Source organism: Cetorhinus maximus, chromosome 13 (assembly GCF_964194155.1).
Source record: "Cetorhinus maximus chromosome 13, sCetMax3.hap1.1, whole genome shotgun sequence".
Lineage (NCBI taxonomy): Eukaryota > Metazoa > Chordata > Chondrichthyes > Lamniformes > Cetorhinidae > Cetorhinus > Cetorhinus maximus.
The window spans coordinates 108,276,015-108,299,946 of record NC_135891.1 but is presented as its reverse complement, the minus strand read 5'-3'; the positions used below and the strand labels follow the sequence as shown (position 1 = coordinate 108,299,946).

Sequence of the window (23,932 nt, the reverse complement as noted above, 5' to 3'; positions counted from 1 at the left end):
TTGGCTGTCTTAAGCTAGATGCTGGCCTTGTAATCCAGAGTGACTGCCAAATGCGAGTGGTTTTTTTTTTGGATTCTGTGCTATGAATGATTGAGCCAAGGTGTTCAGACACAAGTAGGTGCTTGCAGAACACGAAGCCTGGGATGAAGTCGATATAATTGTTGGGCAGACTCAACGGCAAATAATGTGGCAATTGATTCCCTTGCTATTGCAGCTGAAGTCATAACTAAACTGAAGCTTGAACCTGGCAGCTGCTCATCCACCAAACATTATCTTGTTAAGGTAACTTGCACTTTGATGAAGGCAGGTGATCTTTAGAGCTGTTGCTTTAGGCTTTAATTTGTTGAAGCCTCTTTGGAACGATGAAGAACTGCTACAAATGGGAGGCGATGAAGCAGTATGTCACAAGGCCAGGAATTACACTAAATATATGCAAATTGTTGTTGATTCATTAGGAAGCAGCAGGATCATCTGCAAATAGTAGGCAAAATGGCCCCAAATCATTTTCCCATTAGCCCAAATCTTTCAAGCATGGCCAATAGAACGCCCCTGGGCCAATGTCAAAGAATAACAAGGCTGGTGCTCTCCAACCAATCCATGTGGGCATCCCCTAGGACTTGAGAAAGCAGACGTTGGAGCCTGACCCAACAAGCAGCAATAAAGACTCATCTGCATGGAGAATGGGAAAGAAGACTGTATTGCTCAAAGTAACCAGCTTGACCAGCATGGCGACAGAATTATTCTAGGATTTAGGATCACTTTGTTGTAATTAAAGGCCTTTAAATGAACAAGCTGAATTGGAGAATGCAGACATCAGCCAGAGTATCTAGTGGCAGAGCAGATGGGATTGGATGATGGTCCTGCCAAACTTCTAAAATCTGCCCTAGGAAATAAAGGAATGAGGCAAGGTTACCCAGCATATCCCGTCCTATGCAGAGTCTTTAATGATGGCAAAAGAGATGGCCCCTATGGTGTCAGTTTCAGACATTCCTGAAAGTGCAGCTTTTCTTTTTTGCAGATAGCATTGGAGATCATCTGGACATGTACTGAGTTCATCCTCCGTATTGAACAATGGGCTGGTCAGTGGCATACGTGCATGGGTTTCTTCATCCATGGTATCATGGATTTGCACTGTTCAAGAGCAGTTCAAGAAATCCTGTGCCAAAAAGGGGAAAACGATTCAAGAAGGAAATACTTGGAGAAAGCCAGATTCATGACAGGCTTCCTGTCTGCCAAAACCATTCAACTTGGGCCCAGATTGAGCAGTTGGTGTTGAGCAAGCTGGGACATGGCTCTGGGCTTCCAACATTTGGAACATTAAGCAGGCTGGAGGCGCACAAGCAGCCCTCTCACGCTAAAGACATATGTTCACTGTGCACACGATAATGAAATTCAGACTTGGCACACAGCTGGTGGAAAGAATCACAGAGGCCAGATGTGAGGACAAGCACTCGTATCCAGGGCTTAGTGCCTAATGTGACCAGTAGGAAGAGAAGCAAGCAACAGGGTGTGGCCTATGTCTGCTGTAGTCAGGAAAATGGTGGCAAAGTTTTCAAAAGTTCCTACAGTGAGGTTTGCTGATTATATTGTCACCCTTGAGAAGCCCTGGCGCCAACACAATGTGGGTTAAAACTCCAAGCTCATCCGTTGTCTACTGGTTCACCAGTCACTCTTCAGCTGGATGGGGTGAGGTGTTGGGAGAGGCAAGTAGGAGGATTAACAGGGTCTCTGGTGGTTGCAAGATGATGTGCTTACCAATGGAAATTCAGAGCCATACTCTTCCAAGCTAATAGTGGAGCCAGGCAGGTATACAGTCTTCCAAGGCAATGTTGATGATTGTGAACCAATCACGATGGTTCAGTAGTGGAACCAGTAGGTTACACCTGTTCTTGGGGACAGAGATTTTCTTCCCACTTTGTTTCAGACAACCCCGAAAGCCAATCTCTTATCAGTCAAGGGTTTTCCTGGCTGAACAAGCAGTTTGGTTTGGTCTTAACTGCTTAAATTCCAGTAGTTCCCCAATGCAAATTTGGAGGTGTGGTGGGTCACCCTAAGATTTGGCTCTGCCCAAGTTGCACTTTTCCATCTGGTGTTAGGTAGGTACCTTTGGGTGCATACTCCATATCAGACAACAGAAATTCTACCAAGCCGATTTCTCAGCAGCCTTGTTTGCAGACTCTTAAAGCAGGTGAGTGGTTTTGTGTGTTTGTCAGGCATATGGCTGACCCAAATAAGAAAAAAAAAAGGCACAGACTGTGGACTGGATTCAAGCCTTCGGAGTCTGCAGAGCTCGATACTGCCTCTACAGTGCATTTAGCCACTAAACCACTGATCCAGTGTTTACAGTCAAGACTGTACAAAAGTAACAAATCACACCACTAATTCAACATTGTCATGGGATATGAAATAATTGATACCAATATGGAAACTTTAATGAATCCACTTTGAGAACAGTACAAGTTATTCATTGTTCTGCTCAGTATGAGCTGCTCCGAAACTATGTTCATAAGACGAGCAAACATCTTGATTTGGCAAATAAGCAAATGGTCAAAGTTGCCTTACAATATTTCCCAACAGAAGGATGTGTTGACAGCCAGACAACTGGCAGAGGTAGAGCCGAACAGAACGAAATACAAGACGGAGCTGGTATGAATCAGGACTCAGCATAGATGCCCTGAGACTTTCAAGAATTCTCCATTTCTCCTGAACACTTTCTAGACCATTCTTACAGAAGGCAGAATGGCATTTGTAGCTGTCGAGATTAAGGGGTATGCTCAGCTCAGACTCAAAATTCAAAGGCAAAGCAATGGCAGATACAAGTCAAAAAGCTGCTGGTTTTATAATGGCCAGTCCAGTGGTAGTAGATTATTATTATTTGCTTACAAAGGCAAATTCATGCCTTTTAATAATAAAAAAAAATTATTAATATTTTTAAATACCCACCAATTTAAACGTTAAGCTTGCTTTCTTGTCTTTCATAATAATCCTTATTAAATACTTCTAGGATCTTACAGCCAATATTTAACCAGTAGATCTGGGGCATGGACAAGGTAAGCCAAGTATATTTAAAATGATTAAGCAGCATTATTCACATGAATCAGCAATTATAAGTACAGATTTAAAATATAGAGAAATGAGCAGGTAAAGAATAGTCTGATTTGTTAAGACTAAATAATTTGCAAACATATAATTTTAAATATTTATCAAGTGTTACTTAATTTTAATGACCTGTGTATGAATGCTTGTGATGATGCTGAAGGGCATTGATGTTGTGAAATAGAACACTTTTATTTTGGACTCGTGGTGTTAGGTTCAACCACTTTAGTTGTACAGGATAGCTTCTTTGTACTTTATCTTACCCCAGTAATCTGCAGTGGCCCAATAACTTTAGAAGACCACCCTGTAGTGCACCAGGTGATATTTCTTTTTTTAATTCTTCCATGGGACGTGAGCAGAATTTATTGTCCATCCCTAAGTGCTTTTGAGAAGGTGGTGGTGAGCTGCCTCCTTGAACCATTTCAGTCTATCTGGTGCAGGTACACCCACAGTGCTGTTAGGAAGGGAGTTCCAGGATTTTGACCCAGTCACAGTGAAGGAACGGCGATATATTTCCAAGTCAGGATGGTGTGGAGTTCAGAGAAGAAGTTGCAAGTGGCGGTGTTCCCATGTGTCTGTTGCTTTTGTCCGTGATAGAGGTCGCAGGTTTGGAAGGTGTTGTTAAGGAGTCTTGGCGAGTTGCTGCAGTGCATCTTGTACATGATACACACTGCTGCCACTGTACATCAGTGGTGGAGGGAGTGAATATTTAAGGTGGTGGATGGGGTGCCAATCAAGCAGGCTGCCTTGTCTTGGATGGTGTCGAGCTTTGAGAGTGTTGGAGTTGCACTCATCCAAGCAGGTGGAGAGTATTCGATCACACTCCCGACTTGTGCCTTGTAGATGATGGGTAGTCTTCGGGAGTCAGGAGGCGAGTTATTTTCCATGGAATTCCCAGTCTCTGACCTGCTCTGGCTGGTCCAGTTCAGCTTCTGGTCCCATCTCTCACTGAACAACCTTGGCAAGTTAATGCTCAGTAAGGGGCAGTTTTTTTAGCCTGTGGCTAGAAAGAACTGGATGGAGATTGGCCAAGCTCATTTCAAAGCCAGTAAACAGAAACAATCCAATTATTGTGTAAGATTTGGATTCAAATTAGGGCTCTACAAAATCCAGATTCTAAACATTACCTAATTTGGATTACAAAGTGCCACTTGTGTTCCTGGATCTGGTTCATTTTGATGTGGACTAACTCCTATGTCATTACTGTTAGCTACGAAAAAGTACCAAAAAGATAGACTGGCAGTTTATTCAACAGGTTCAACATTGTGATAATCTACTTAAGTTCTTATTGATTGAACGTCAGTTCCATAAAAGCCGCTTAATGGAAGCAACCAACACCCAGAGGATGGTCAGAAGAATACTTTTAATCTAATGACCATGGTGATGACAATCACCCATAAGTACATCAAAAATAGCTTAGCATTTCCTTTCTAAAATGAAGTACTCCCTGACTGTCTGAGAGAAACTCAGCCTGAATGTAAAGGAAAAGTCATCCCTTTAGCTGATGTGTGCAGATTCATTTTAATCCATCGCAATAGACCCAAGAAAAGGTTGACAATCTTTCTGCCTTTGAATGTTGACCCTGATTGACTCAAAGTTAATTGCAAGCTCAACACCTGCTAAAACTGAATAATTGCTTTATTGTTTGGATATTGATGCAGTAAAGTTTTGTTGTGACTTGCATGTTGATCAGCTACATACCTTGCTTCAGTGACTTCACGAGCTGACCCTGTGCAAACATCTATCTGGACGTACTGTGAACAGTTCACCAGTGACATATTGGGGTTACACAAAGCCAGAAAACTTGGCCGAAGGCGTCCAACAGTGTATTTTGCAATATCGGTCAACGATTGGCTCACTGAAGCCCCGAACATGAAGGTTCCCACCACCTTGTACAATGCAGCCACATAGTTGTTGAACTCAGACCTCGAATACAGTTTCTTTTGGTGAACCATAAAAGCTTCTCCGACGGTAATCTACATAAAGAGCAAAGACAGGTAAGTCACACCGAGGGACAAAGCCCAAATCGATTTCTTGACAGGTCACCTGGCTGAAGCTCCAGTTTTGATCTCAGATCTGATTGCTAGCTAATTCCAACTGGTGTAGGTTTAAAGGGGCATGGGGATATAATTGGCCTCAATCACTCTGCGCATGGGGAGGATGGGGACAAAAAGTCAGCCCGCTTCTCGTAGCTATCCTGTTAGAAGGTCAATATGTTGGATATGGGCAGTCCTGGCTTGGCTGTAATGTCACTCATACTAGGGTAGTCTTCTGTTGCTCACTGTCAAAAGATCACAGATGAAAAATCATCTAGCTCAAGGACAGTGGCCTGGAACTGCAGGCCAAAAGAAATTAAAACTTACAGGAGAAGGAAAGGGGACAAGTGGAAAAACTTGGCAAGAAAAGCAAAGCCGTGGTGCTTCAAGCAATATACCTTAAAATTGCATTGAGCCACACACATTCCTATTGTTAGGAATAGGCATACATCCGAGGCACCAGGTACTTTAATCAATGCCCATGTGTTCTGAGCTTCAGGAATGCTGGGTGTTTGACTCCATGTAGCTCGGGAGCAACCCACAAGGACTCACGGAAACAAATAGAAAATGCTAAAAGCGAAACATCTAAAACTAAGTAGGTGCCTTTATTCTATGAATACACTGCGTCGCCAAATTGTGTTCAATAGAAATCATAGCACGATAACTTCAACCAGTGTCAGAAGATATGGGCTTTCTGAGCCTGACAATCCAAAAATACAACACTAATGCAAAGTGCATGAAAATCACCGATTAAAGATTCTCCAATGGCTCATTGACTTTACTTAAGGGATAACTGATCCATTTGATGGGAAGGATCCCCGATTCAATCAATAGTTTGTGTTGAACCAGCTGATCGGAGCCAACACAACAAGATTGCTCCAGGTGGCCATAAAACTTGGGAGTTGAAGAATGAACTGGAGATATCACTAGCTGTCCATGCGATGCTCCCTCATCTGATCTCCAGCCCCCGACCCCAAACCCTAGTGAATAGATTATTGACATTCATTATAAAAGGTTCCTATGAAAATTATGGCCAATCGGACAGAAGGGAGCTGTGGGATCGTTCCTCAGTAAACAGGAAACACCTTCAGGAGGAGGAGGAGAGGGGAGAAAATGGGCACCAAAAAATAAATTACAACCACAGTCAGCATTGGTGGAGCATCACACGGCCCTTTTTCTGTCTAATGGAGTAATTGTGTTGAGTGTTGATACTAACAGCTAATATAGCATTTGACTCAGGATCCAGTCAATTTACAAAAGACTGACCAAAATATATACAGTGCAGCAAGGAGCATGCTTTCCCCAAAGAACTATACATCATGTTCAGTTAATGATATCTCCTACGCGTATCCATGAATCAGTAGATAGTGCAGGAATTTAATGAGCTGCCTTGAAGAAATGACCTGTTGCCTTGGTTGCATTGTTCTGGAGGTGCTAACTCAGGCTTGAATATGGCCCCATTGAATACTGGCAGCCCCCAGACACCCTGCCCACATAACCATTCTTCATGGTCAAGCCTGGACAATGAGTGTCAGAATAATGTACAATAGGGGTGGTCACAGCTATATATGCCCGGGGTCACTAGATAGTGATCAGAAGCAAAACTGTGGCTGATTTATTTGTGCTTCCCTGGCCCAGGGATTGCAAAGGTCAACTGTAATACCACAGTAACCTCTGACCAAATTTTAGATAACTTCGCAGAACTGTGGTCTGAGATCAAGACCTTCTGGTCAATCTAACTAAGCTCCATAGCAATTGATGCCTGACACCACTGAGCTAATGGGAGTAGCTGCCCCTTTTCAAATGTTGCCAGGCAATAAATATTTGTAATTCATTTATATAAAAGAATGCAGTCTGGTAGTATTCATTCAGAAACAAGTAGGAAATTCAGTCACTTACAATTATGATGCAGACTGGAATAATAACTGCTGCCATCAGCCAGTGTGAAATGGTGTCCTTTTTGTATGGGTATTTTATGCTGTCATCGTTGCAGTAAAATCCTCGTTTATTTGGTTGAGCCTGCAGCGTCAATATGACATACGGTAATGATGCTGTGAACAGGGACAAAAAAAAAAGAATCAAAGGAATGTAGAGATGGATTTGTTAGAGCACATTGTGCATTCTTACATAGTATTCCACAGCAGGAACATTTCCGTACCATTGCCTCTTCAGAGTCTGCCATGAGGTGTGCTCAGAGGTGCTGTCACACTCCACAGGTTTAGAATCAGCAGTGCCGAAACCACTTCCCACAGACACTAAATTCAGGAAGAGCACCAAGACTCAAGTGCCTTCTAAGCAAAGCAAAGCAAGACTATTTCTCCACAGTTCCTCGTTCAGTTTAGTCACGGCATCAGGTTGGACCCAGCTGCAGAAGTTAACCTATATTCATGTTACAACTGGAAGCCCTAAACCGATTCAAATGGATTCAACAGATGGAATGTGAATCCACTTTCAGAACTGCTGCAGAGTCTCTTTCCTCCCTCCGCCCACCTATCCAGCTGTGCCTGCTATCTCACAGTGACAAGGAGGAATCGACAGCCTTGAGAATAACCATAGCCCCACAATCAAAGACAGACAAAACAATATGCACAGCCAACAGCAGGTCGTACAAAGTCACTTAGGCATACAGTACGTTTCATCCCAAAGCACCTTACAGCCAATCAAGCACTTCCAAAGTGTAGTTCTGCTGTGTTGAAAGAAACAAGGCATCCATATTTCACTCACAAGGGCACAAAAATAGTAATGAGATAATGGCTATATCATTTGTTTATGGTAATCTGAGGTGCAATATACCTTTAAGAGAATATGAGCAGATTGACTACGTGACCGTATTACCCAATTGCTGTGTAACACGAACTACAATGTTAATCAGTAGTTTAGAATAGGGTCTGGTTCGAGAAGCACACGTTACATGCTCTGTTACTTGTGTTAATAAACAGCATGTGCTTCATTTTATATTGGTCTCTGCGTCTGCAATATCTTGTTTACCAACTCAATCACCAGTAGATAGGCATGCAACTGTATTTGCTGTGCATAGTGACCCGATAGAAGGAACATAACAACTGGTGATGAGGCAAAACACAACCAGTCGAGGACACCAAAGAAAGCTACGGAAATTCAACAGAAGTAAATCAGCCGTACTTTGCAAGGCAATTATAAGTACAGCCTTCATCATAGTCGTCGAAGATCTCTCTCTCCAGTATGCCACAGTTTGGCCGTATTGAACTGTTTGATCAGACCACCGATGACTGGTCACATTATATTGAATGCCTCACATTCTTCTTTTTGGCCAGCGACACATTGGGGAGGAGAAGAGGCGAGCGATCCTCTTATCGACATGTGGCAGTAAAACATACAACCTAATTTGTAGTCTAACAGCACCCAATGCCCCAGGTTCCATTGATGAGTTGATGAGTTGGTAAATCTTGTGAAAACCCACTTTCAGCAGAAACCCCCGGTAACAACGCAGCGTTTTAAATTTAATCCGAGGTGTCGCGCCCCTGGAGAGACAGTCGCTTGCTATGTAGCAGCCTTAAAACAACCGACAGAGCACTGAGAGTTCAGGATGTCGATTAATGACACGTTAAGAGACCGATTAATATGTGGGACGAACGAAGACACCATTCAAAGTTGTTGTCAGAAACAAATTTAGACTTCAGCAAGGCGTTGGAGTTGGTACTCGCAATGGAGATTGCAGTCAGGGATTCAGAAACAATCAAGGGAGCACAAAATTGTGCCGTCCTTCGCGTCGGGAGGGAAGCACCGGTTAGAAATGGCGCAGAAGCGCTGGGCTCCATGGAAAGGTGGAAAACAGCCACCATTAACAGACCAGCAAAAAACAATGGTTTAACAGAGGAAACCCACAATAATAACAGCAGAAATGGAACCAGACAGCCTGCAAGTGAACGACAATTTAAAAGAATCGAGTGTTTCTACTGCCATTGTAATGGGCACATTACGCGATATTGTAAAGACAGATTTAGACTAAACTTTAAGCAAAAAGGTAGAAATCATGAAATCCGCATAATAGAGGAACCAGAAGAAACAAAGCCAGATGTTTACTCACTACACAACTTAAAAATGGGTAAAACAGAGCCAATCTATGTGACAGTGGAAGTCAACGGGAAACTCATCCAAATGGAGATGGATATAGGGGCATCCACGACAGTTATAGAGGAACATATGTGCAATTAGCTGAATGGAAGAGACCACTCACTAAATCTGGAAAATTCAGATGCTAAATTAAAGATACTGGTGAAGATACATGAGTAAGAGGTATATGCAAGGTTCCAGTACAATATGGATGCCAATCTGTTAATTTACCCATGGTAGTGGTAGCAGGGGTGGGTCCAAACTTGGTCGAAACCGGCTTAAGGAAATAAAGTTGGAGTGGACTGAGATTTTTCAACTTGGAATGAAAGATCTGCAAGAATGATTACAGAAGTATGCCTCTGCATTCAGGGAAGGGCTTGGGAAGATTCAGAGGCTGCAGGCTAAAATCCATGTGGATCCTGGGGCAACCCGCAGATTCTTGATGGCGAGGCCAGTCCCCTAAGGCGTTCCACCAATACATCCATGGACGCCACTTCACATTGTATCCAACCACAAGCCACTACTAGGCTTGTTTGGGGAAGATAAGGCAATACTCCAGTTGCCTTGACACGCATCCAAAGGTGGGCACAGATTCTAGCTGCTTATGAATATACTTTTATCCACCAAACAGGAAGCCAGGTTGCAAATGCCAACACACTGAGCCGATTACCTCTAAAAGACAGCAATGTGAACATCCCCATTCCTCAAGAACTTGTCTTGTTTTTAAACTTTATGGATTCATCACCAGTACATGCCAAATAAATAAGAGAGTGGACAGGCTGTGGTCCAGTTTTGTCTCACGTAAGGGAACAAGTCTTACAGGGATGGTCTAACGAGCCAAAGTCTGATGAAATGAAGCCCTATTTTAATAGGAGATGTGAGCTCACCTGCCAGGATGGCATCTTACTGTGGGGATCGAGAGTCACTGTGTCTCAGGAGGAAGAGAGCCATTATTGACCAAATTGCATAGTACTCATCTTGGCATCCCTAGAATGAAAATGTTGCTGCGTAGCTACTTATGGTAGCCAGGGATGGATACAGAAATCAAAAACTTAGTCAAGAGCTGCATACAGTGCCAACAGGTATAGAAATTGCCCACTTCTGCTCCATTGCCTCCTTGGGAATGGCCAGGAAGGCCATGGGTCCGCCTCCACGTTGACTACGTGGGGCCTTTTTTGGGTACAATGTTCCCCTTGATCCTCATAGATCCTCACTTGAAGTGGATGGATGTATATGAGGTGAGATCACCCATATCTGCTACCACCATAGACAGATTGAATCAGAGTTTTGTGATACACGGGTTACCAGAGATAATAATGTCTGATAATGGAACGGCGTTCATCTGCAGGGAGTTCCAAAGATTTACAAGCCTCAATGGCATAACACATGTTAAGACCTCGCCACACCATCCTGCATCCAATGGGTTGGCCGAGAGGGCAGTCCAGACCTTCAAGTCCCTAATGAAAAAACTGGATGGAGACTCTGTTTCAACTAGATTATCACGTTTCCTACTCAGCTATGGGACTACGCCACACATGACCTCCAGTATTGCCCCCGCAGAGTTATTCATGAAGAGACGTCTCAGGACACATTGGAGTCTCATAAGGTTGAATCTAGGGGGGAGGGAGAGAGAAGTCAGGAGGCCCCGAAAAATGGACATGACTACCACAGTTGTGAAAGAAACTTCACTGTTGGAGATGCAGTTTTTGCAAAGAACTTTGGAGATGGGCCCAAATGGCAATCAGGTGAAGTTAGTGCAGCAACAGGACCCCTTTCCTATCACATGTCAGCCGAAGGTTGGATAATTAGGAGCATGTAGATCACCTCAGGAAAAGGGAAACAGATCTACAAGAAAGGATGCATCAAGCATTCCCGTTGGAGTCTACACCACATGTGGAAGGAACTCCACTTGGTTTGGAAGTACCTGTAGGATCTGTTGAGCATGTCGAAGAAATAAACTTACAGGTTCCTACTGGAGAGCCTATTGGACAGATGACTCCTGAGAGGGAGGCCTCGGATAAACCATCTGAAGTCGTAGAACTACAACATTCGACACGTTTGAAGAAGCCTCCAGAGAGACTGAATTTGTAAATAGTTTATTTATGTAAATAGTTGATATATTGTAAAGTTTGTAATTTATATTTTCAAGTAAAAGGGGAGGGATGTGGTAATCTGAGGTGCAATACGCCTTTAAAAGAGAATGTGAGCAAATTGACCACATGATTGTATTACCCAATTGCTGTGTAGCGCGGGCTACAATGTTAATCAGTAGCTTAGAATAGGTCTGGTTTGAAAAGCACACATTGTGTTAGTGCTCTGTTACTTGTGTTAATAAACAGCATGTGCTTCATCTTACATTGGTCTCTGCATCTGAAGTATCTTGTTTAACCAACTCAATCGCCAGTAGGTAGGCGTGCAACTATGTTTGCTGAGCAAAGTGACCCAATAGAAAGAACATAACAGCGTTGTTGGTTGAAGGATAAATACTGATCAGGACACTAGGGAGAACTCCCCTGCTCTTCTTCAAAAAGTGTCATGGCATCTTTTATGTCCACCTGATAGGGCAGATGAGGTAGCATCTAGTTTGAAAGATGGCGTCTCTAACAGTGAAGCACTCCCTTGGCATTGTACTGTGGTTTCAGCCTAGATAATATGCTCAAGTCCATGATCTTCTGGCATATGGGTGGGAGTGTTACCACTGTGCTACAGCTGACACCCAAGTGTAACTGTCCATGAAAAACTCCCTTGATTTTTATGTCTACCATGATGAATATGACTTAACCTAGAAGTAAAGAGATTTAATAAATATCATTTAAATCTTAGACAGGAACTAGGAGGGAGAGCGCAACATGAGTCTCAATGGAATTCAGGAAGGAGAAAGTAACAATGACAGTTTGAGAAGGCAAGCAGCTGTAACATAGCAGATTCAGAACAGAGCGCCAAGTCATTACTCAGTGTCACTTATTCCTTGTGAGAGTGCTATTTTCATGATTTTACCATGCAAAAACAAAACTTGAGATGAAAAATGCTATATAAGGCAAGAGCAATCTTGCAATGAATTATGCAACAATACAAATTCATGCTTCTGAGAAAAGAGGCTAAACAACCAAACAGTTATTTTATATATCCACAATTGGTATCAGTCAACTGTCTGGATTATGGCGCATATTCAGGTTTAAGGGTTATCACGGGCAATAAAGGGCATTAAGCAATTCAATGGGAGTGGAGATTAAGCCGTTTAATGTCACCAGAGACTTCTGCTCAAAGAACATTCAGAAGAAACAAAACACAGTCAGGATACAGGAAACACTGGCAGCGTCAAGAAATCGTTTTTCTTGGATCAGTTTCATGATTTATATTGACAACTTTTCAACATTTCTGGAATGTTCTTCAAAGCCTCTTAAAAAATAGACTGCACAAGAACCTTTTGTAGTTGTTCCTTAACAGCCCTATTTTTTGGCAAGCTGTTTCAGAACCCCATGGAAAAACTAACCCAACAGTTCAGATTTGTCATTTCTGTTGTCCAATTTGATCTTCCTGCATGGGCCCCTGTTTTCTTCATTCCACCATTGGTGTCAGCCTTTGGTTACATTGGCCCCAAGCTCTGGAATTCCCTCCTTAAATTTCTGCACCAATTACTCCACCGTTCTGAGATTGGCCCTTCTGTTTTGGTTCTAGGCACTAGATTTGGTACTTAGATTGTAGGACATATTCTGGTATCTGCTTAACACTTGTTTATTCGTAACCTAAACAGGTTTTGGAGTAGGCACATTGCTCCTAGGCATAATTCCGAACTCTCTCTCATGCGAGTGAGTGAGTGAGAGAGAGACTAACATATGACTGGCTGTCAGTAGTACATCATCATCTACATTACACATTAGCCCTACTTTTTAACAATAAGATGAAACTAGGTCTTTAACTAATTAAATTACATTTCTATAACTCCCTTTTTTTACAACTACAGATTCCAGCCAACTTTAACTCCTCTTTCCCTCCCCAAGTCACAGTCCTGGGGGATTTAATCTCCCACAGTATTCTAGGCCCTTAGGGATGATGCCTTGGAGACATGATAGGTTTCTTTTGCATCTGGTAGGACATCATCATCTGCAGAATAGGACAACACATTAGCTTCATTACTGTCAGCATTGCTGCGAAGCGGAGTGTATGGTGCAGGATGACTGAACTGCAAGGACAATGAAGACTTTTCAAAGGAGGACTGATTCAAAAGGAGAAAACTGAAGAGAATCAACCTTTGGGCTCTCTGGGAGTAGAAGGGAAGAGCTCAGGAGATTCTGAGGAACTTGTTGCTCCCTTGAAGGACTCTGAGAAGAAGCTTCAGAAGAGGAATGATCTTCAATTCCAGGGAAGCCTATCACAACTATATCAAAGACTGAAAGGGCATTAAAGATCTGAGAGTTCAATGAACTTAGATCAAGGGAAATAATAACCAAGGCTGTCAGGAAACGAAGGAGAAATTATTTTCCAGTGATATTTCAGAAGGACAGTCTACTTTCTGTAGGCTGTGGTAAGAGAGCTACACTCTGCACGAGGTTGCTCCACTATGTGTAATGGAAAGAGTTGCTGAGAATATGGAGACATGACAAGCTCATCTTCTGTAATGAGAGGAATTTCCTGTGGATAATCAACTCTGGGACAAGATTGCTGTACAGGTTTCTGCAGCTGCAGAAATACTAAAGATTCTGCTGCAGCTTCTGTGCTGACCTCCAGCTCTGAAGAGAAGACAACTTTCAGCTGGGACTGAAGTATGGATGCCAATTGACTTTTACCCTGGGAAGGTACCAGCTCTTGAGCAATGTGATCCTCTATCGACTCTAACCTGGACTCAGGCAAAGCATTCTCCCTGTAAGACTCTTCATGGACAACAGGAGGTAAAGAGGGCAATACACTTGTAGACTCAGTGGAACTAAGATCCAAATGCTGCTCAGACACTAAAAGCACAGCTGATTCTTCTATAAAGACAGCAGGGGCTTCATAAAGTGCATCCATCAACAGGAAAGATGAATCATTCTCTAGGACCTCAATTTCCTAGAGGTCACTCAGTGTTTCAAAGGATTCTTCCTCAACACTCTTTAAGAAGAGCCAATCCAACAGGTCTTCATGGAGATGGTCACCATCTGCATTCGCCACCTCTGGCCTTACTTCGTGAAAAACTGAGAGATTCATAACTTCCATGTCTGTGTTGGGTCAAGTGGATGGTGTCTCTATGAAAGAGAAACTTACGGCTGAGTGTATAAACTTTCTCAGCTTCTGAAGGCTGAATTTTCACTGCTTCTAAATAAAAGATTCAAGATTGTTGCATGAAAGGCAGTGAGTCTTTCAAATGACGAGTATCATCTGGTTTTTCTGGGATTACTAGAAATATATCAACACCGCTACTCAATAGGGATGTACATTGATTGTGCCTCCAATCGGCACCCCTGGTTAGGGGCGCACCGCCATTTTACACGGGTGGGCCAATTAAGGCCCGTCCAGCGTGACATCCGCCAGGAAGCGCTCCCTGTGCAGGCGGTGGGGGGGGATTCCCTAAACTGAGAATGCGCTCTTTTGCGCATGCGCACGAAAGAGCGCACTCATCTCCCTGAGGCTAAGCGCTGCCTCAGGGAGATCGGCACCAAATTTAAAAATGGTCAACGTACAAAAATAAAATTTCCCTGACATGTCGCCTCATGTGACATTGTCACATGAGTTGGGACATGTCCATCACTTTTAATCAAACTTTTATTAAAATTTTAAAAACCTTCGCGAAACCTCACCCCACCCGTGGATGAGGTTTCATGCTTTTTCTGAAGGCCGCCAGGGCTCCCGGCCTGCCCGCCAACCTTAAGGGTGGACGGGCAGGTCCCCATTAATTACTTGAATTAGTTTTTGAATGGCCCCAATAGGCGATTGACAGGTCGGCGGGCGCACAGCTGATTCGGCTGCTCCCCTGCCGACCCGAAAATAGAAATGACGCGGGGTGACGTCGGGAGTTCCGCCCGCGTCATTTTATGCATCGGCATGCGGGCCACGCCCCCTGCTCGCTGACTTAAATATCCTGGCCTCCGTCTCCCCTTGTAGGTAAAAGGAGCAATAATCTTGCCTTTAAATAGAAGGTCTATGCCGACTGGACCATGTAACTTGATGTCCAATGGATGAAGGGTCATCAACTGAAACCAGTCCAGGTCATCTGCTAAAATGTTGACAGTGGCTGCAGTATCAATTTTAAAATTAGTATTGAAGACTTGAACTTGGACTGTGACTGACCAGTAGTCTGGATTAAGGCCATCTACTTCCCCTAGGAACTCTGTAGTTTCGTCTTTTTCTGGACTGTCTCTGGAAGGACTGTATTTCATAAATACTTGCTGGTCGATTAAAATTGCTGGATTTGCAGAAAGGCTTGAGATGTCCAGTTTTTCCACACTGGAAGTATTCCGCACCCCCTACTGGGCAGGCTTCACTGTTGGATTTTTGCGCCACAACATTAGCATCTCAACTGGCTGTTGGCGTGGAGTTTCCCACCCTTTGTTTGGTTTGGCGGGCTTTTATGTCTCCAAATTTGTCACTGGTATTATGGCTTCCACAGCCAGTTCAGCTAGTCAATGTGTTTATTCAGCAACTTAAGCTTAGTGCACCAAGTTAGACCAGCATCCACGATTTTTTACTAAATGATTGAAGATGCTTTTAATCCAAGAGGGGGAAATCATTAAGTTTATAATATTTTGTGCCTTTAGACCCGTCTGAGGAGACCAATTTGGAAGAGGAAAATCAGGTCTCCTGTGCATGTGGTAGGATCACCAACTCCAATCAAGCTTTCATTATGTGACCTCCCACATCCAATCTCCATGCACACCATCTACCCCCACCAAACAACCTTTCTTCCCCATTCCTAACAACTTGATAACAAACAAAAGTGTTCAAAGAAAGTGAAAAAACACTTTTTTTTAAATGCCCATACAATTTTTTCTCCTGGATTGCTTGCAACAGTGTCCAGGAGACGAACCTTTAATTCTTGGAAACTCCGCTACAATGTAGGAGGGTTGGCAACACTAGCATGTGGGCTCAGAGGGGGAAACAAGGATGAGGAGATTACAAGAGGCGGGGCTCCTAAAACAAAGGGTAAAGGTAAAAATGCTTCATAAAAACTAGAACCGACGCCCATCCCTGTGCTTCTTGGCTGAGGGAAGAAAATAGGGAGAGAATACCAAATATATCAATGAATCAAAATCAATTCAGACGATGGTAGAGGACACCCTGAGGTTAGATTCTCGGTCCATGCATTTTTATGTCTACCCTTTGTTTTAGGAGGCCCAACTCTTGCAGCCAGTGCTGGTAATCACCAGGCCATTGCGGGGGAGTAATCAAAATCTCCATTTAAAAATAAATCTGCAGTATTACGCTAGAAGGCGTGAATGAGAATGCGTCAACAGAAGATTCATAGTGGCAAAGTATCTGCATCTGATGTGTTAACCTGTGTTTCTCTTCACATGCTGCATATATTCCACATTTTTGCTTTTTGTTTCTTATTTCCAGCACTGGCAAATTCCCCCCACCGCCCCACTCCACTGGGTAAAAGTCCTAACAGGAGACAGTTTTCCTTAGCGTCAGGGTTAAATTGCAGATGTTGTAACGCAACAAGACTGGAGCTGTGAGATGAGGCAATATCCTGATTGTCAGTGAAGGTGTCACATTTCAGTATAATTAACAAATCAAGAGCAGAACCACCTTTCCGGAAATAAAATTCACTCTTGGGAAAGACCAATCAGACAGTGACTTCCTGTTTCCAGTCTATCTCATGGTCATTAATTCCTGCAAGGAGACAGGAGTGCCTCCATTAATAAGATGAAAGATTCAGCAATTAAGTATTAAAATAACTACAAGTTTCCTTCCTTATACACCATGCTCCTATACCCATGTCACCTAGACATTGCTTCACATTCTCCATTGAAAATTATGCAACTTCTCTGTACAGTACTTTTATTTGCTACTCCCATTCCTCAGTTGGTAAGTACATTGTCCAGTATGGAACTCGGGCATCTAGATCAAGTTCATCTCCAGTATGTGTTTTGTTGGCAGTATAGGTACTAGGATTGGCCTCAGCGTCACAGGGGCCAGGGAAAACAAAACAGTTAGAGACTCCTCCCTCCTGTTGGCAACTACCATTAGGAGGTCCTGTGGGCACTGGGGGCAAGAACCTATGTTTACAACATCCCTAGAAAACTTATCTCAACAATCAAGATTAATTCTGTCTGAAAGAATGCACCATCCCAAATTTCCCCCTCATTTTCTGTTAACTGGTGTTACAGATTAGTTTGTAGGATCGCGTCAGGTCTCAGAATCACATTTCACGATTATGTCACGCAACCATTCCACTTTCGCAACAACAACAAAAAAGCAAAGGTATGTAACTTGCAATTATTTCAAGTGTAAGTTCAACTGTTGATCGAAGTTAACTCTAGACTTCTGGAAATTCAAGCTTTTATGAAAATTTTGTCCAATTTGAATTCTTGAGGCCAGTGAAGCCCTTACTTCTGATTGGAGAAGCACCACCAAGGTGTCAATTGCTACTCAATTCCGAACAGATTCGCATAATTGCACGGTGGGAAAGAAACTTATCTGAATACATGAGACAGCCAACTATCATCAGAACAGAAACCAACTCATGACAATGTGCTGGTCCAGTTTGTTTTATTCCTAGGCAGTTTGGAAGCCCACCAAACTAGTTATTGTACAGTCTGTCCGTAAGCATGACCCGGACCTCCCTGTCGCTTGCCATTTCAACACACCGCCCTGCTTTCATGCCCACATGTTCGTCCTTGGCCTGCTGCAATGTTCCAGTGAAGCTCAACGCAAACTGGAGGAACAGCACCTCATCTTCCGACTAGGCACTTTACAGCCTTCCGGACTGAATATTGAGTTCAACAATTTTAGATCATGAACTCTCTCTTCCATCCCCACCCCCTTTCCGATTCCCCTTTTTTTCCAATAATTTATCTAGATTTTTCTTTTCCCACCTATTTCCATTATTTTTAAATATTTTTAAAAGTATTTCCGTCCATTGTTTTATCTCTACCTTTTAGCCTATTTCGATCCCTTCCCCCCACCCCAGCCCCACTAGGGCTTTCTGTACCTTGCTTGTCCTGCTTTCTACCTTTAATATCACCTATTAGTACATTTCTTAGCTCATATCACCACCGTCAACACATCTTTGTCCTTTTGTGTATGACATCTTTTGACAATCTCCACCTATCACTCTATCCAGTTCTACCTGTCCCACCCCCCCCTTAAACCAGCTTATATTTCACCTCTCCCTAGTTCTGTTGAAGAGTCATACGGACTCGAAACGTTAACTGTCTTCCTCTCCGCAGATGCTGTCAGACCTGCTGAGTTTTTCCAGGTATTTTTATTTTTGTTTTAGTTATTGTACAGTGTCAGAACCAGATTGTAGTCTTCTAAGATTCCAATTCTGAATGTGCAGAATGGAGTAGCATCATCCATTCTGAATGGATAAACCAAGATGGACTAAATGGCCTTCCTCATCTCTAATTGGTTGATTCTTAAAAAATGCTCTCTGAACAAAGAAATTAGGGATGGGCAATAAATGCTGGCCTAGTCAGCGATGCCCACATCCCATGAACGAATATAAAAAAAAAATTATCTTCACCCTTTCAGCATAATTAAAATCCTTAAAGATGAAGCACTTTAACAACAAAGGGCACATGTTTCATACTTCAAAAAGTAATCGTTTCCCATTAAAATCCTATTAAAGATCCTATACACATTTGTGATTGGCAGGAGATCCTACCACTGTTTCTCAAACAAAACAAGGGCCAACACAACACTGAACTGGACATGGGCCTCTCAACTAAGCAATCTTTATTTTAGTGCAAAAGGCAAAATGTTGTGAATTTGTGAATATAAATGACAACATGGTGATTAAAAAGCATACTAAATTATCTCAAAAACTATCCTTAGTCAAATTGAAAGTGGACTGTAAACAACACTGTACAGTAATCAAGAGTTGCTGCCCAGACAAGATATTTTCTGTAAATCATATGTCAATCACACTGGAGCAAAAATCCCCAATGACAGAGCCCATTATGGGACATATTCTCCTTATGAGGGATATAAAAAAAAAGACATGAGTGAACACGAATGGTAGTTACCAGAAATACACCAAAAAAATCTGTCTCTAACATTAAGTCTTAGCTTAAAAGCATTGCAAAATGCTGAAAGTTAACGTATGAATAAAATGGGGAAAAAAAATAAAACATTCCCCCATAATGGTTTGTCCAGGACACGCAGGCCTTATTAAAGGCAAAAGAGTGAAACTTGCACAGAACTACTTGGCTGAAGTAGGGGAATGTAAATTGCAAGTGAGTCCAGAGCTTCTGCTCAGATATTTGCATGAGTCAATAGAAAAGGTTGGCATGTCAAAAATTCACTGGAAATGGGCTTTATGACAGCAGAATGCAGATTATTACAATGTGTATGTGAGCAATTAGTGGGAAAAATGGCAAATTTGGTTGATAAATTTGGGGCTAGAGGCATATAGGTAGTGGGGAGTAGGAATATTTTGCTAACATTCAGCTGAATGAAACACTATCTGTATTAATGCTGGTGGGGGAGAAGTAGTGTTGGACACTACCAAGAGTGGCACACCAATGATGAATAGGAGGAAGCCATGAATGAGTGTCTGAGGTTACATCACAAGTGACTGAGAGAGAAGAAGCTATATACGCAGACATAGAGATAAACCATAGAGAAGAGGTGGTGGAGTATGAGGCGGTCCATGCCAAAGGTTTCAGGAAGTTGCTGAGTTCCTCACATACAATTGTCCAGGACCCCAAAATGTCTTTCATGTGAGGTAACATTCATTTTTTTCTAATCTACTATATTGCATTTGCTGTACAATATGCGGTCCTCTCTGCCATAGGGACACTGAATACGGATTAGGTGACCAATTCACCAAACCCCAACATTATCTTAGTGTCTCTATGTGTTCCCTTTGACTTTCCAATTTAAATCCCCCTTCCATTCCTACTGAGATCTCAGATATTGGTCTCACACTTTCCCAATGTAGCCGAACTAAAGTTTCAAGAACAAGAGCTCAGATTTTTCCCCAACATCCTGCAATCCTCTGGTCTGAATATTGACCGCAGATTGCAGCCCTCATTTTCTAACCTGTTTGAATCTCATACCCAAACAAGATTTTCCCTTTTGCCCCTTTCATATTGATCTACCCATCCTTTATTTCTTCAAAGTCTTAGTATTTCTATTTATTACTTGACTGAGTTGACCTGTGACACCATTTCCCACACAACTCTCTTCTGCGGTTATATAGAAAAAAACAATACATTAAGCTAGAAATTGGTTACATGCCTGCCAATCTCTTATCTCTCAGTTATGAAGAAGGGGTTTCACAAAATGTAAACTTGTCTTTTTTCTCCCACAGCCACTGACTGAGCTACTAATGGGGTCAATTTTAACCTAACCCTCCCATTGGAAACAGAAACAAAAATACCTGGAAAAAACTCAGCAGGTCTGACAGCATCTGCGGAGAGTAATACAGTTAACGATTCGAGTTCGAATGACTCTTCATCAGAACTAAGAAATATAGAAATGAGAAAACTGGCAGGACCAGGCACAATGCTGGCTTTACAACCTGCCTGGTTTTACTCTCCATTTAAGTCACTGGAGAATAATATTGGATATGGTGCAAAACTGATGTTTCATTTGACGCTGTCAACTCCCCACCTGGATGAGTTAAGCACAAGCAACGATTACAGCAAATGCCTCAGATTTCCAGCATCTGCAGTATTTTATTCTTTTATTTGCACTTTAAAGCTAGTATACAAAATTTACTTCACAAGAGATTTTCAAAAAAGACTAATGGATTTCACTATAAATAACATTTCAAGACAAGGAAAACAATGTCCAAAGAAAGGGATGTTTTACTTAAAATACTAATATTGCAGGAATAATGTAGTTTGACAATCAGAGGTTTGGGCAGTGGGTGGGGGGGTGGTGGCGGGGGGGAGCGGGGGCGATGGAATTGCTGGGCGACGAGGACAAGAGGAAACACAGCAGAATACCCAATGGAAATATCCTAGAGGTGCCAGGATATATTTTGTAAACATTATTTTGTTTCACGTTTTGGACAAGGTCGTTCTCTGAGACAGAAAAACTGCCATAATGTCCTGGAAATGGGAACTGAAAATGTAAATATGTTGTAAATTGGCAGACTGCCTCTAAGTATCTTATCCTGTTGGTTGACTGATAAAAGATTATCAGAAGAGAAAGGGCAAATAACAGGGTATGCTTTCGACAGTTAGTCACAATTGATAACATTTTGAGTGGAAGGCTGACTAAGATCATCATCATATATTTCCTGCATAGGAAAACATGTTACTGAATGTTTCCATCTGCCGCAAACCTTTATATTGGTAGTATTTTTGATCAATACAAGATTAATGGAACGGTACAATACTCTGGGGTCAGAGGGCTATATGAGGCAACATGACTCACTTGGCATAATGGGAAATTGCAGCCATACAATTTTCGGTTCCATAGACTAAAGGCTCCAGTTTGATTACCAATCTAGGCAGAGTTACCCAGACTGATAGCAACAGAGGGATGCAAAAATTGATCTCTTGGTGTCCCTTGACAGGTAGTGGGAAGAAAATCAGCCAAGGTTCCTGCACTTACCACCCGGAAGGCAACATACCATCCTGGAATCACGTCTACGGCTGCAGAAACGCCTGTCTACACCATTCACACCACTTTTCAGTGACCCTTGAAGTCCAATGATAATGCACAGTGAACAGAACTGAACGCTAAGGGACGCTACTAACCCAACTCCCAGCCACTGAAAAACTATTGTTATTCCTACTCTTTGTTTTCTCCCTTCTAAACAATATGGCATCCGCTTTGATATTCTCTCCTTGTTTCTCAATCTTTTAATCTTTTCTAATAATCTCCTGGGCAGTACCTTCTCAAAGGCTTTCCTGAAGTCCATGTATGCCATATCCACTGCATTTCCATCTATCATGTTCATTGTCTCCTCAAAGAATTCTGGGTGTTCCAAGTACAATCATTCCTTTTGAAATCGATGCTGGCTTCTTCTAGTTTTCCTCAATCCAGATAAATGATAATTGCAACCATAATTGCATCTGAACTAGCTGCTTGTATTCACAAGTGACATGGAGGAAATAAGGAATCCAATGCAAGCTCCCTAGATGTGGACATCAGCTCCTCCATATTTTAAAAAAAATTCTATTCATTAACGTGATGTGGGCTTCGCTGGCTAGGCCATCATTTCTTTCCCATCCCTAATTACCCTTGAGAAGGTGGTGATGAGCTGCCTTCATGAACCACTGCAATCCCTGTGGTGTAGGTACACCCACAGTGCTGTTAGGGAGTTCCAGGATTTTGATCCAGTGACAATGAAGGTGATATATTTCCAAGTCAGGATGGTGAGTGGCTTGGAGGGGAACTACCAGGTGGTGATGTTCCCATGTATCTGCTGCCCTTGTCCTTCTAGATGGTAGTGGTCGTGGGTTTGGAAGGTGCTACCTAAGGAGCCTTGGTAAATTCCTGCAGTGCACCTTGTAGATGGTACACACTGCTGCTACTGAGCATCAGTGGTGGACGGAGTGAACGTTTGTGGATGGAGTGCCAATCAAGCAGGCTGCTTTGTCCTGGATGGTGTTGAGTTTCTTGAGTATTGTTGGAGCTGCACTCATCCAAGCAAGTGGAGAGTATTTCATCACACTAAGATAAAAGCAAAAAACTGCGGATGCTGGAAATCCAAAACAAAAACAAAAATACCTGGAAAAACTCAGCAGTGCTGGCAGCATCTGCGGAGAGGAACACAGTTAACGTTTCGAGTCCGAATGACCCTTCTAAAGAACTAAGTAAAAATAGAAGAGAGGTGAAATATAAGCTGGTTTAAGGGGGTGGGACAAGTAGAGCTGGATAGAGGGCCAGTGATAGGTGGAGATAACCAAAAGATGTCATAGACAAAAGGACAAAGAGGTGTTGAAAGTGGTGATATTATCTAAGGAATGTGCTAATTAAGGGTAGCAAGCAGGGCAAGCAAGGTACAGATAGCCCTAGTGGGGGTGGGGTGGGGTGAAGGAATCAAAAAAGGCTAAAAGGTAGAGATAAAACAATGGATGGAAATACATTTAAAAATAATGGAAATAGGTGGGGAAAAAAAAATCTATATAAATTATTGGAAAAAAAAGGGGGGGGATTGGAAAGGGGGTGGGGATGGAGGAGAGAGTTCATGGTCAAAAATTGTTGAACTCAATATTCAGTCCAGAGGGCTGTAAAATGCCTAGTCGGAAGATGAGGTGCTGTTCCTCCACTTGCACTTCCCTCAATTTAGTCTACTGCATTCATTGCTCCCAATGCGATTTCCTCTACATTGGAGAGACCAAACGCAGACTGGGTGACCGCTTTGCAGAACACCTTCGGTCTGTCCGCAAGCATTACCCAGACCTCCCTGTCGCTTGCCATTTCAACACTCCACCCTGCTCTCTTGCCCACATGTCCGTCCTTGGCCTACTGCATTGTTCCAGTGAAGCTCAACGCAAACTGGAGGAACAGCACCTCATCTTCCAACTAGGCACTTTACAGCCTTCTGGACTGAATATAGAGTTCAACAATTTTAGATCATGAACTCTCTCCTCCATCCCCACCCACTT

The 23,932-nt window shown here is 42.6% G+C and overlaps 1 protein-coding gene across 2 annotated transcripts in view; it reads right to left on the bottom strand.

Moving 5' to 3' along the window:
* The window catches only part of plpp2a (phospholipid phosphatase 2a), an 87,939-nt gene that overhangs the window by 22,885 nt on the left and 41,122 nt on the right, over nucleotides 1–23,932 (bottom strand). For both annotated transcript variants that reach the window (XM_078555968.1, XM_078555969.1), the window contains exons 2-3: nucleotides 7,032–7,183; nucleotides 4,798–5,072 (exon numbers count right to left, since the gene is read on the bottom strand). In XM_078555968.1, the coding sequence (XP_078412094.1) occupies nucleotides 4,798–5,072; nucleotides 7,032–7,183 (427 nt within the window). The remainder of the gene's footprint in view (nucleotides 1–4,797; nucleotides 5,073–7,031; nucleotides 7,184–23,932) is intronic.